This window comes from Ruditapes philippinarum, unplaced genomic scaffold (assembly GCF_026571515.1).
Source record: "Ruditapes philippinarum isolate M1 unplaced genomic scaffold, ASM2657151v2 ctg79_1_1_1_1, whole genome shotgun sequence".
Lineage (NCBI taxonomy): Eukaryota > Metazoa > Mollusca > Bivalvia > Venerida > Veneridae > Ruditapes > Ruditapes philippinarum.
The window spans coordinates 268,237-280,449 of NW_026864538.1; the positions used below are offsets into that span (position 1 = coordinate 268,237).

Genomic DNA, 12,213 nt, shown 5'->3' on the forward strand with positions numbered 1-12,213 from the left:
TTATGACAATTACTAGATTTTACTCAGGGGAACGAGCCTGAAATGAGGGTTTGGATATAGTATGTTTTTGCAAAAATGTCGGTTAAAAGACTCTTTGAAATTAACATTTCCCATACATCTTGTAAATGTAACTTGTTTCTTATATGATTAAATAAAAATGTTTGAACAGTTGTTTAGTGATTCTAGATTGGCTTAACACTGAAAATGAAAATACTGCCTACTGTTTAAAAAGAAAAATTATATGAACAAAACCAACAAATATTTTATAAACGCTATGTTTGGCATACGATATCTTTGTTGAACGGACGTAAGATATTCACTACCATATCTGGTAAAGTTCTTGAATAAAGTCATTTGCTATTAATGTTTATTTCTATCTTTTGTTTAAGCAATGTACATTCTGAAGTAAGCGTAAGTACAAAAATTTAAAAGAACAAGAAGTTAATTAAAAATACATGACCAAAGAGAATAATATAGAAAATAGGTAAAGCTAAAAAAAAGGTGAACGGTTAATTTTTGCTGTTATTTAACTCTTCTACAGATCTTGTCACAACGATGCGATAATATGATTTTGATGGAACAAATATTACCATGTTCTATCAAAGACATAATGTACACACGGAGCACGCAAAACTTCGCTTTTGTATATTCCGTTAAAACGTTGATATGCGGTGCCTTAGGTGGACCAGTCAAAATTATCGGTCTCCACAGTTTAAATGTGACCATTAATTATTGACAAAAAAACAAGCGGCCAATACCTGTGTAAAATAAATTAATAAATACATAAACAAACAAACAAACAAACAAACAAACGTGATTTGTATTATCAACATATGTTCAATAACACATGCTACATATCTCATTTAAAAATATGTTTATCATTATAAAAGTAGTATAGAAGACATTTCAATAATTCAGTGATATGTTTTAGACAGCTCCGTTGATCGATAAATGTATATATTTTCTCTATTTTCTCGGACACAAATATTGTCGTTATAGTTTCACAATCGCTCAAATATACTGTGTATCAATAAGGAAGAGTGTTCATTTAATAACCTGCAAGTTCATAAAAGTTGTGAAATTTGGTTGTATAGAAATGCGAGTTCATATAAAGAGACTGTGTTTGGGACTTATGTATATATGGGGAATTGCGCTCTTCATGTACATCGCAAAGTTTAACAACCATAACAAATTTAAAACTTATTTCGGGAAACATCTTACAGATATTGAAAAGACTGCCAATTCGCATGCCGATAAATTGTTAACCTCTGATCGTACAAATGATTATGTCGTTCAGACACCTAAAGGTAGACATGGAACTACCAGCAAAATTGATGACATTACAAGAAGCAAATACCTCGCTAGTCCTAAGTTTAGGCAAATACAGAAAGCCAAACAGAACGAAAAATTTGAAGCAAAGAATAAAGGAGGTTTATGCAACTTAACAATATTTCATGCTGATTTAGAAACAAGAGCAAACACCTGGCAGCAAGTTGACATGAAAAAATCCATGTATGTGTTTTCTGCCTATTATACTCAATCTAAGGTTTACATTATTGGAGTAAAACCCCGAAAATCAGTTCGAGTGATTTGTCAGCTGTGGTCATGGGATGTTAATGGGTATTTAACTGTAACACAAGAAACAATGGCAACAGAAACTGCAATGCCGGATGGATATAATCAAACGTTTGTATCAAAGGGTTTTATTAACTTTTATATATGATTCAGTAAACGAATCACTATTTATTTCTTTATCAATTTGGTTAAACAAAAAAGTCTAAATACATGTATGTATTACACTTTATACAGGGGTTTTAATAAGATTTGTTTGTAATTGTTTCTGACCATACTCGTACAACTTTACTATGAGTGACACATTTTAGATATCCTGACGCAAACTCATTACATCCCTTCCTGAAGGTCAATGTTCGGATTATATTTACTTATAATGTTTCCAGCAAAACTTTTAACAAACAAGTTTTATATTAGTATTTGTTGTAGAGAAATATTATATATAATGATAAAGAAACATAACTAGGACATGATGTAACTGGTTAAGTTGAAGATTCTGTTCCAATATTTCCAGCTTGTTGTTAATTATTTTATAAGAATAACCAATGGGGAACAATACATATAGACATCTGTTTTTTTAACTGAACTATCCCAGGGTTCATATAGACAGTCAATGCAAAAATTCAAGCTTTTTTCCTCAACATAAATGTCCCATTTACATCATCAAACTAAACGTCCTCAGCCAATGTCATATCTTTAAATCAGTAGGCATGAAATTTAAAACTTGTCAATGGAAAAGAAAAGAAAAATAATTCAGTATCTTTCTACCCTTCATGATGATGATTGTCATCCATATTTTATCAAATAGATCTAGTTGCTGTGCTTCTTTTTGACGTTTCTCGGATTTCACATATTCTGGGGCAAGACTGAAATGTCAACCTCTACTTTTCTTTTGTATAGATATGATCAACTGTATATACAAAATCTCGATCTTTCTGGGTGGTTGAGGACGATATGCTGTGATAATTGTTGTTCTATTTATTAATATTCTAATGCCTTAAGCAAGAACGTTAATTTGCTACTCTATACATTGCTGAAACACCATGTTTATCTTTTCATTTGTGTACATAATCACCTAGTCGCGGGTTCATTAACAGAATATCAGGACCGTGATTTAATTTTCATTGTTTTATAAAACTAAAATTGATCGTATTTTCCTAGAATTAAATGGTAATGTAAAAAATGCTGATTTGCACAAAATGAAAAATTTGGAAACAAAGCATTAACCACAGCAACATTGCATGAAAATTGCAGACTCAGTTTTATTGAGTCTGTACATAATATAAAAAGATCGGATCAATTTTATGATCAGGATCAATATTTAGATCAACTGTAAAATGCCGAAATCTTTTTAAAACTACGAAAAAATACCAAAATAGGTCGGAATATGCGAAAAATAGTCCGTACTGTGGTAGTAACGACGTAAAAATATGGTAATGAATACGCCAATGTCAGTTATAATTACATATGACATGTAAATTATTTCTTGAATTGTCAATATTTTCATTTCTCTAAAAATTTTAGTACATTTTCGTCAATGTTGATTATCTTGAAATATTTTTGGCTCATCTGGAGGCATGCAGCTTTAAAACTGGGATGAATAAAAATTAGATAAGCGGACACTATGATCGTTGAACCTATAATACATGTATGTCAAAGAATATTGGCAGAACTTTGCTCGTGTAAAACACAGAAACATGAAAATAAACCAAAGCAGTTTTGCATGTATAAACTTTAATAAGAATGTTAATTACCCATTTCTTGTAAAAAGAATAAAAAATTCTCAAACATATGACTGATGATATTCTATGCAATAAATGTCATCTTAAATTTCATAACAGACTGAATATGAAATACACAATAGTTGTAAGATAGCGACTTCGTCGCCAAATGAAACCACTTTGATAAAACAGATAAACGTTTTTTAGAATATTATTTATGTATAACACTGACATTGATTATATACGACAGTAAATAGCCTAATTTTCAAACCACATGAGTTATATGGATTGGTGTTTACCATGACAACATGTATATTTTCAGATTTGCATCAACAATTTACAAATGTTCAATCAATCATCCAGACATACCTGCGTATGTATCAATGGTAATAGAGTCCTGTGACAGCCCTTTAAACCTGATCCGCGTACACGATGTGGCAACAGTGCAATACAATGCACAGTTCACTGTATGTCTCTCTCCACTGAACTTCCGGTATGGTCGTGCATATGAATTGGTAGAATGGATTGAGCTGAATAAAATTCTCGGAGCAGATAAATTTGTAATTTATAATTATTCCAGCGCTGTTAATGTAGCCCAGGTTCTAGATTATTATACCAAAAGGAACACGACAGAAGTTATACAATGGCAACTGCCAATGGGAGTTGATACATTTCCAAAAACAAATCAAATAGTAGAAATACATTATTTTGGCCAGACAGCCGCTCTCAATGACTGTTTGTTCAGGAATAAGAAATTGTCTGAATATGTTGTTAACCTTGACGTAGACGAGTTTATAATTCCGCACTCTAAACATACAAATAATTGGAATGATATCATAAACCAACAAGGAAAATTTTCAGTATATTTATTCAAGAATACATTCTTCAGAAAAGACTGGGGAAAATTGGATATTCCTTTTGATAGCAAGAAATTAGCCGATGAATTTCGGCTAGTAACATTACAAGTATTTCACCACGAAGCAAAGATATTTCCAGGAAAGTTGAGATCCAAATATATCGCGAAAACTGCAGATATTGACTACATGTTGGTACATGAAGTTCCGCGTTCTCGTTGGGTGACTGTACCTGCAAACATTAGTCTATTACACCATTATCGAAATTGGGAGAACCCAAAGGACAAACTCCAGAGAGTAACTGACACAACTGTAATGGAAAAATTTAGAACATTACTTACAAAAAATGTTCAAAAAGTATGGAAGGACCTTTCACACGTTAAGATGGATATTCCAATAACTTAAAATGAAATAAATATTAAATAGAGCAAAACAACAGTTTAACAAGGGCATGCTATGTCGCAATAATTTCTGTTACATGTAAGATATAATTATTTGTACGAACGAATGCATTCATAGTTTAAAGGAACTCCACTGAGGTCCAACACATAGAACAACTGGGACACTTAAAACAGAAAAAAATGCAAAAGTTAATTCCAATACTATATTGAAAAAAATATTTTCATGCTCTCTTTTTTGTCCGATTTGTGTGAAAACGTTGCAACGTTTTTCAATTTTGTGTCAATTTTTATGAAGTGAAAAATTCAGAGTGATATAATGATTAGAAATTTGTACAAAAGAAATTGCTCTAGACCTACATCAAACGGGATATTAATCTCGGAAAGTTAGTTTCAGTCCCGTCATGTCAAAGAAAAACTTAGTGGTGTCCATTAAATGAGCGGCGGTATATAGTACATTTTCTCCACACTTAATGTATGACACAGTTTCAATAATAATGATTAATTGGAAATTCCCTAATTAATGAATACATAATATTTTGTCTAGCCGATGCGTTACGTCCTGTTTTCATTGATGATCGAAATATAAGCTCGTCTCTGGAGTATCAGAAGTCTTTTTTTTCTCCCCAACCCCCTCTCCAACAATTTATTCAATCTTTAGCGGTGTCCTATTGCAATCGTTTAACTGTCATTGAATGATGCAGGCGGTATCTGATACAGAGTATATTTTAACCTTTAAAAATAGCAGGCGATATTTCCCAAACTGTAATTTGAGAAGTTTTCAACACAAATAAAATAAAGGCAGATAATTTCCAAACAACATCAACCATTGTTCTTTTCCAGTAGCTTTTGTCATTAGTTAACTTTCAGCTCGATTTAATTAGAATCCAAACATCAAATTTAAGTTTAGAAAAGGATTTACAACAGTTCGTTTTATGACATTTTTTCGCACAAAAGAAAAAAAACGATGATTAAAAATATATTTATGAAATAAATTCTATCATAAACTAACTTTCAGTTTAATCGACAATTTCTCAATTTCTGTTACATTTTAACACCAGGTGTAAGCAGTATCCAGAATCCAAATCGCATTCAACGAGAAATACTGACGAGAAAGGGAAGAGTTGTGTCAAGGCACATGGAATATTAAAACAAGAAGTAAGGACATTTTCTTTGCAAAAGAAATTGAATTCAAATATATTCTGTTTGTTTTACATAACTCGTTTTTGTTCCAAATACCGGGGGGAAAAGTGTTCTCGGTATCACAATTTTGAGGATCCGCGCGCATCGTATGACCCGCCACAAATATTTTTACAGTACGATAATCCCAAAGAAAAGACACTTATTGATACTTATTGATTGTATATATACAATATACTTTAGATATACTTTTCAGTAATATGAACAAACGGGAGATAATCGTTAATGGTGGTGAATAAAAAAGGATATACAGTTGTCAACCTTGATTTAAAAACTGAAATGCACGGTAGTGATACTATCTATTCGGAGGTCAAATCATGTTTTCTTATAAAAGTATTTATCAACGTATAGAATAAAGGAAAAAATGTGAAATCAAAATGCCTCACTTATCAGAAGTCGTATTTATAAACTGATTTTAACCATTTCCGTCAGAAAACTGGAAAAAAGTGAAAGGAAACGAAATATATTTCTGTTTTTCATTGCTTTTTCAACTATGATGTCCATGTATTTACGATATTTAGGTTAAGGCACATCAAACTTGTGAATGTTCTACTACTCAACATCAATTTAGAGTTGCTGAATTGCAAAATAGAGAAGAGTTTTGACTAAAAAAAGTTTAAAGTTAATAAATATTATATGGAAATGTAACCATTGGAGTGACTTATTGATTCCAAGTCAGTATGTGACAGTGTTGCACAAGTTTGAAACTGAACGTTACACACATACTGCTATGTCAAAATTCTATTTTAAGACTAGGTATTAAATAAAAATATTTTCATAAATATGTAGTCAATATATCAATATTGTGCATCCGTGTAATAAATTTGGGTTAAATACCCTACTTTACGTATTCAAAACATTTCACGTGTTTCGACATATATTTTTGACCCGCCATTTTATTCAATTTGTCTGTTTTCACGTCGTTTTTCCCCCAAAGGATATTGCGTTTGTCAACTAGATTAAAACTGATTTATATTCCCATGAACAAAAATATTCATAGAACAAACCTTAATACATAGAATTAAAATTCGATCGCTTTATACCTGACATAGTAATATCTTTCTTGCATTTATTTACATTTGTCTGCTTTCTGTTGACCGCATAACGGAAGAAAGTAAAAAAAATCATACACTTAAGTAGACCTCACTTGAAAGATTGTGTAATTTTGGCGTATCTTAATGAAAGTGACATTTCTTTTATTATTTTGTTTTCGTCTTTGTTAAAAAATATCATTAAAACCAACGTATTTCAAATACACGTAATATATGAACGAACTATGAACAATCGCGTACGTTCTTTTAATTCCGTACAATTCCGCGGAATGCATTATGTATGGTTACCCGACTGTCGCAAGCGTAATAATACCTATAGTTTGTTAGAATGGGTACCAAGTAATCAAATCTGGCGGAGAAGTAGACATGTTGCGGCGGAAAATCTTCTTTTCATATATTTTTAACTTATTACCTATAAGATCAGATGTATCAAGTATAATTTATATAGTGATTCTTTCTTTTCAATTTCTTTATTCCATAAATCATCGAACCGATCGGCCATGTTGTACGATGATTTAGAATTTACAAATAATTTTCATACAAAAACAACAGGTCTTGAATCCCCTGTAGAAACGTTTTTATTAATTCTAATTTATTTTTTTGGAATATTTCTGAAACTGTATTATTTTAATTTAGCCTTGTAGGTAAGTAAGCCTGAAACTTATATTGATTTACAAAGATAATTTTCAATCTCATAAAGCGTAAAATGGCATGAATGAAAATGGATTTACAAGTTACTCGTTATGGTGTACTGATGTGCATTGCTGTATGAGTGTATTTATCATTTGAAAAACAAAAATCACCAAAAATACTATTTGGATAACTTGTGGTAAACCTATCGCTTGAAATTTATGAAAATATTGTTGTGTAATTTTTAGCCCTACAGCATGGGTAATTAAAGAAATAAGAAAGGGAAAGGACAATTTTTTAATAAGGCTACTGGAATTCATAGTTTGAAGTATAAAAGGAAAATTGTTATGAAAGACGAAAAGTTGAGAAAAAGCTGAGGAATCTGAAACATGTGGATCCATACTATATTAGGCATAAAAACAAGGTTTGAAATATACACTTAGTAAAATAATTTTCAGAGAGCAAGAAAATTTTAATGTTTGTTCGATAAAGAAAAAGAAAGATTTGTATAACTTCATTAAAAGATAATCTAGAAGGTTACAGAGTACTTTACAAGCATAAACTTAAAGATCATATTTTAGAAATATCTTCACATGTCAGAAGCTCACATTAAAGCTCTTTCAAATGACAATGTAATTGTCCTAGAAATTGATAAAAAAAGGAATGGTTTTTATACAATCATTACCTGTAAATGCCCAGGATGTGGTGGTAAGACCTTTTAACTGGAAAACAGTGACATATCAATGTTCGTACTGTTTGGGGTAGCATGGTTGTAGGAGAAGGTTTACATCTGACGGACTAAGTGAGAGACTCTTTGATGGACAGTTCTTAAAGCCATTTGGGGCTGAATTGTCTTATTGTTCGTCTTCTGTCTTGCTTCGTCGGGCCCTTGTAGGTGATTTTCTTGTTGCTCTGCCTTCCTTTAAGGCATCGAGTACTTTGGTAATGGCCATTAGGCTGTACCTTTTTCTACATATTTACATAATTTTGTATGTATTTTATTTATTTCGTCTAATGTAACCATGACCATTGTTAGAATTTCACTTGGCGTGGATTAATTTTATTTACACTTTCAGGAACATATTGGGGCTAAGAGTGAGGTTTGGCGCGCCTAAAACCGGTTTAAACTCCCCAGTGGTTTAACTACCACTGACCGTTCAAAGGCGGTACCCCTCTGTGTTCCTTCACGTGTTTTTCATGTCTGTATTGTTACTTGTTTTGGATGTTTACATTTTTTATGATGTCTGTCTTGTTGGATTGTCGTTGACGGTAGGTATTTTCTCAATCCACCCCCTCACCAATTTTAACCCCCTCCCCACCTTTTCACCCTTGCAGCCCTTATCCCTTTAATTCCCTTATGGGCCCGTTTTAGTTGATATTATTTCACATTACATGTCCCACTCCTTTCACCCTTATGTCCACTCCAGGTTTTTGTTTGGTGCCTTCTGGGTGCCCTACTTGAGTGTGTTGGGGGCTGCGTCCTGTGAACGTTGCCTTTGCCTTGTTGATCTTTATTCTTGTTTTTTAGGAACAATAGGTTTCAAGGCATTATCAAATCCTTTTCAAATGATACAGGAATTGGTCGTATGTGGAAGTTCCTTCTTTATCAAGAAATTGTGAAAGCAGGTCAAGAAGAGCGTGAATTGGCTGAAGAAATGACGATTATTTTCAAGGTATATGAGCAATAACTGTTATATGTGACTGGAGTAAGCGTAGTCACAAACATAGCTACAATTCAATGGCTGGAGTTGCCGTCATTTTTGGTAAAAGAACAAAGAAACTTCTCCATGTAGATAAAAAAAAAATTGTGATATATGTAGCCGTGCTGAAGTTGCAAATCAAGAACCAGAACAGCATGAGTGCTTTAAAACTGGACTTTTCACAGGAAATGGAGATTGAGATCATTTTAGGTTTTTTTTTTTAAATTGTGAAAAAAACATGGTGTGAGATACATGCAAATAATTGCTGATGGAGACAGTTCCGTCTATAGCAAAAATTATAAAGAATGTACCTGTTTTGGGGCAATTTGTAGAAAACATTGAATGTGCTAATTATGCAATTAAATGTCTAAGATCCAATTTAGAACGATTAGTATCTGAGAAATCACATTATAAAGAAAAAGGTAAACTCACGTGAAATAACCTAAGAAATGACATAAGTAAGATGTGCAATTGTACTGCGAAGTTCAGAAACCAATAAAATGAAAGCAATTAAAAAACTTAAACAGGATACACGAAATGCCGGGAGACATGTTTTTGGCTTACATGATTTATATTCAACAGATTTTTAAAAAAAATAAAGAAAACGAAACAAACATAACGTAATCAAATGTTAACAAAATGAAAAATACCAATAATGATGAAGAAGGCCTTATAATCAGCCGATGTGAGTACTGGACTGATTCTGTAAAAATATATTCTGAAACTGAAATTGAATTGTTAAGAATGAGTGGTTACACAATATCACAGAAAAGTTGTAATATTGAAGAGATGTTACGACACATTTTTCTATTTTTGATCCGTCTGTCTGAAAAGGCCTACAATCTGATTGGTAACTTTAATAGTAATTTAGCCGAGTCGTGGATAAGCATAAAATGTAAATTTGAGGTGGGGGGGGGTAAAATATTCAATAAATGCTTCCGTGATTCATTTTATGCAAGATGTTATGATGGAGCGTTAAGGTCTTTGCTCGTTCTAGGATGGTCTCCTCAAGTTTACGATCTGCTTACAGGTATACGCCCAGATAGAGTTTTCATTAATACTTACAGACAAAGGCTTGTACGCTACAGATGTACCAAACGTGCCAAAGGTAGTGAAATTAACAGGAATAAGAGAAAATTAACGAAAATAAAATCATCTGTTGAAAGCAGCAGTAAAAAAGCAAATAAAAAGAATACGGGGAAACTGTGTTGCAAGATACAACTGATATCAGTCAATCAGAATTGAAAACGGAATGTGATATTGTTTATTAAACAACCATATGTAACTGCAATCATAAATTAATTGAACAACATACACGTGGTCGGTCAAGTAATCTAAACTGGTTTGTTGAAAGAAAGAAAAAAACTCACAAGTTCTGTATTTGAAGAAGTGATATTAAGATCTCAAAATTATAACAGTCCCAATTTAATTAAAAGTCTTCTATATTCCAACTTTAAAGGAAATATTAATACTCTGAAAGGCTTAAGTACAGAGGATAATGCAAGAATTGAGAACATTGATTTGAAAGAGAAAGAAGAAAATCTAAAGTACATAATTGATATTCCGGGTTTTATAGTTGACAAAGAGAATACTTTTTTGCAGCCTCCAGCGATGGTGTAGTGGTTGGATCCTTCGATCCTGAAGGTCTCAAAGAAATTAAGTCTTTATTACAGAATAAAAAAAAAACAATGATCAAAGAATCTGCAGAAAATAATAAAGCATTTTGTTTGTCAGTTCAAGCTAGCTTGATGGCATAATTCAGCTGAAAAAATATATTACCAAATACCAGGTCAGATAAATATTATGAAATACAAATGGTGTAATTTAAAAATTTGAAGAAGAAATCCACATGATATGTTTTTGTTTTTCAATGCATATACTGTGATACAGAATAATGGAGAAAATTGATGATTTCCAAATTAAAGGCTTTCTACAAAAATGTATTTCATACACATGTTACCATAATTAGCAGTATCAAGACATGGTACTCTATCTGGAATAATAAAACCTGAATTACCATAGGTATGTTTCCAATAAATGAGAAAACTCACGTGAAATAACCTAAGAAGAATTTATTTTGGACTAAGATGTGCAATTGTATTGCGAAGTTCAATAACCAATAAAATGGAAGCAATTAAAAACCTTAAACAGGATACACGAAATGCCGGGAGACATGTTCTTGGCTTACATGATTTATATACAACGGATTTTATAAAACATAAAGAAAACGAAACAAACGTAACATAATCAAATGTTAACAAAATGAAAAATACCAATAATGATGAAGAAGGCATTATAATCAGCCGATGTGAGTACTGGATTGATTCTGTAAAAAAATATTCTGAAACTGAAATTGAAATATTAAGAATTGGTGGTAACACAATATCACAGAAAAGTTGTAATATTAAGGAGATGTTACGAGACATTTTTCTATTTTTGATCCGTCTGTCTGAAAAGGCCTACAGACTGATTGGTAACTTTAATAGTAATTTAGCCGAGTCGTGGATAAGCATAAAATGTAAATTTGAGGGGGGGGGGGGGTAAAATAGTCAATAAATGCTTCCGTGATTCATTTTATGCAAGATGTTATGATGGAGCGTTAAGGTCTTGCTCGTTCTAGGATGGTCTCCTCAAGTTTACGATCTGCTTACAGGTATACGCCCAGATAGAGTTTTCATTAATACTCACAGACAAAGGCTTGTACGCTACAGATGTGCCAAATGTACCAAATGTAGTGAAATTAACAGGAACAAGAGAAAATTAACGAAAATGAAATCATCTGTTGAAAGCAGCAGTAAAAAGGCAAATAAAAAGAATACGGTGAAACTGTGTTGCAAGATACAACTGATATTAGTCAATCAGAATTGAAAACGGAATGTGATATTGTTTATTAAACAACCATATGTAACTGCAATCATAAAATTAATTGAACAACATACACGTGGTCGGTCAAGTAATCTAAACTGGTTTGTTGAAAGAAAGAAAGTTCTGTATTTGAAGAAGTGATTTCAAGATCTCAAAATTATAACAGTCCCAATTTAATTAAAAGGCTTCTATATTCCAACTTTAAAGGAAATATTAACACT

At 32.1% G+C, this 12,213-nt stretch overlaps 1 protein-coding gene across 1 annotated transcript; it reads left to right on the plus strand.

The window, feature by feature from the left end:
• Window positions 1-992: 992 nt before the first annotated feature.
• On the plus strand, window positions 993-5,299 carry LOC132726010 (uncharacterized). The gene is made up of 2 exons (XM_060711250.1): window positions 993-1,686; window positions 3,616-5,299. The coding sequence occupies exons 1-2, from the start codon at window positions 1,097-1,099 to the stop codon at window positions 4,550-4,552; spliced, it is 1,527 nt and encodes a 508-aa protein (XP_060567233.1). The 5' UTR covers window positions 993-1,096; the 3' UTR covers window positions 4,553-5,299.
• Window positions 5,300-12,213: the final 6,914 nt, after the last annotated feature.

Bases quoted from the DNA above. Each gene is read 5' to 3' on its own strand.
- LOC132726010 (XM_060711250.1), top strand. From the start codon at position 1,097: ATGCGAGTTCATATAAAGAGACTGTGTTTGGGACTTATGTATATATGG. The intron at 1,687-3,615 runs GTTTGTATCAAA...GTATATTTTCAG, and splicing joins CCGGATGGATATAATCAAAC to ATTTGCATCAACAATTTACA.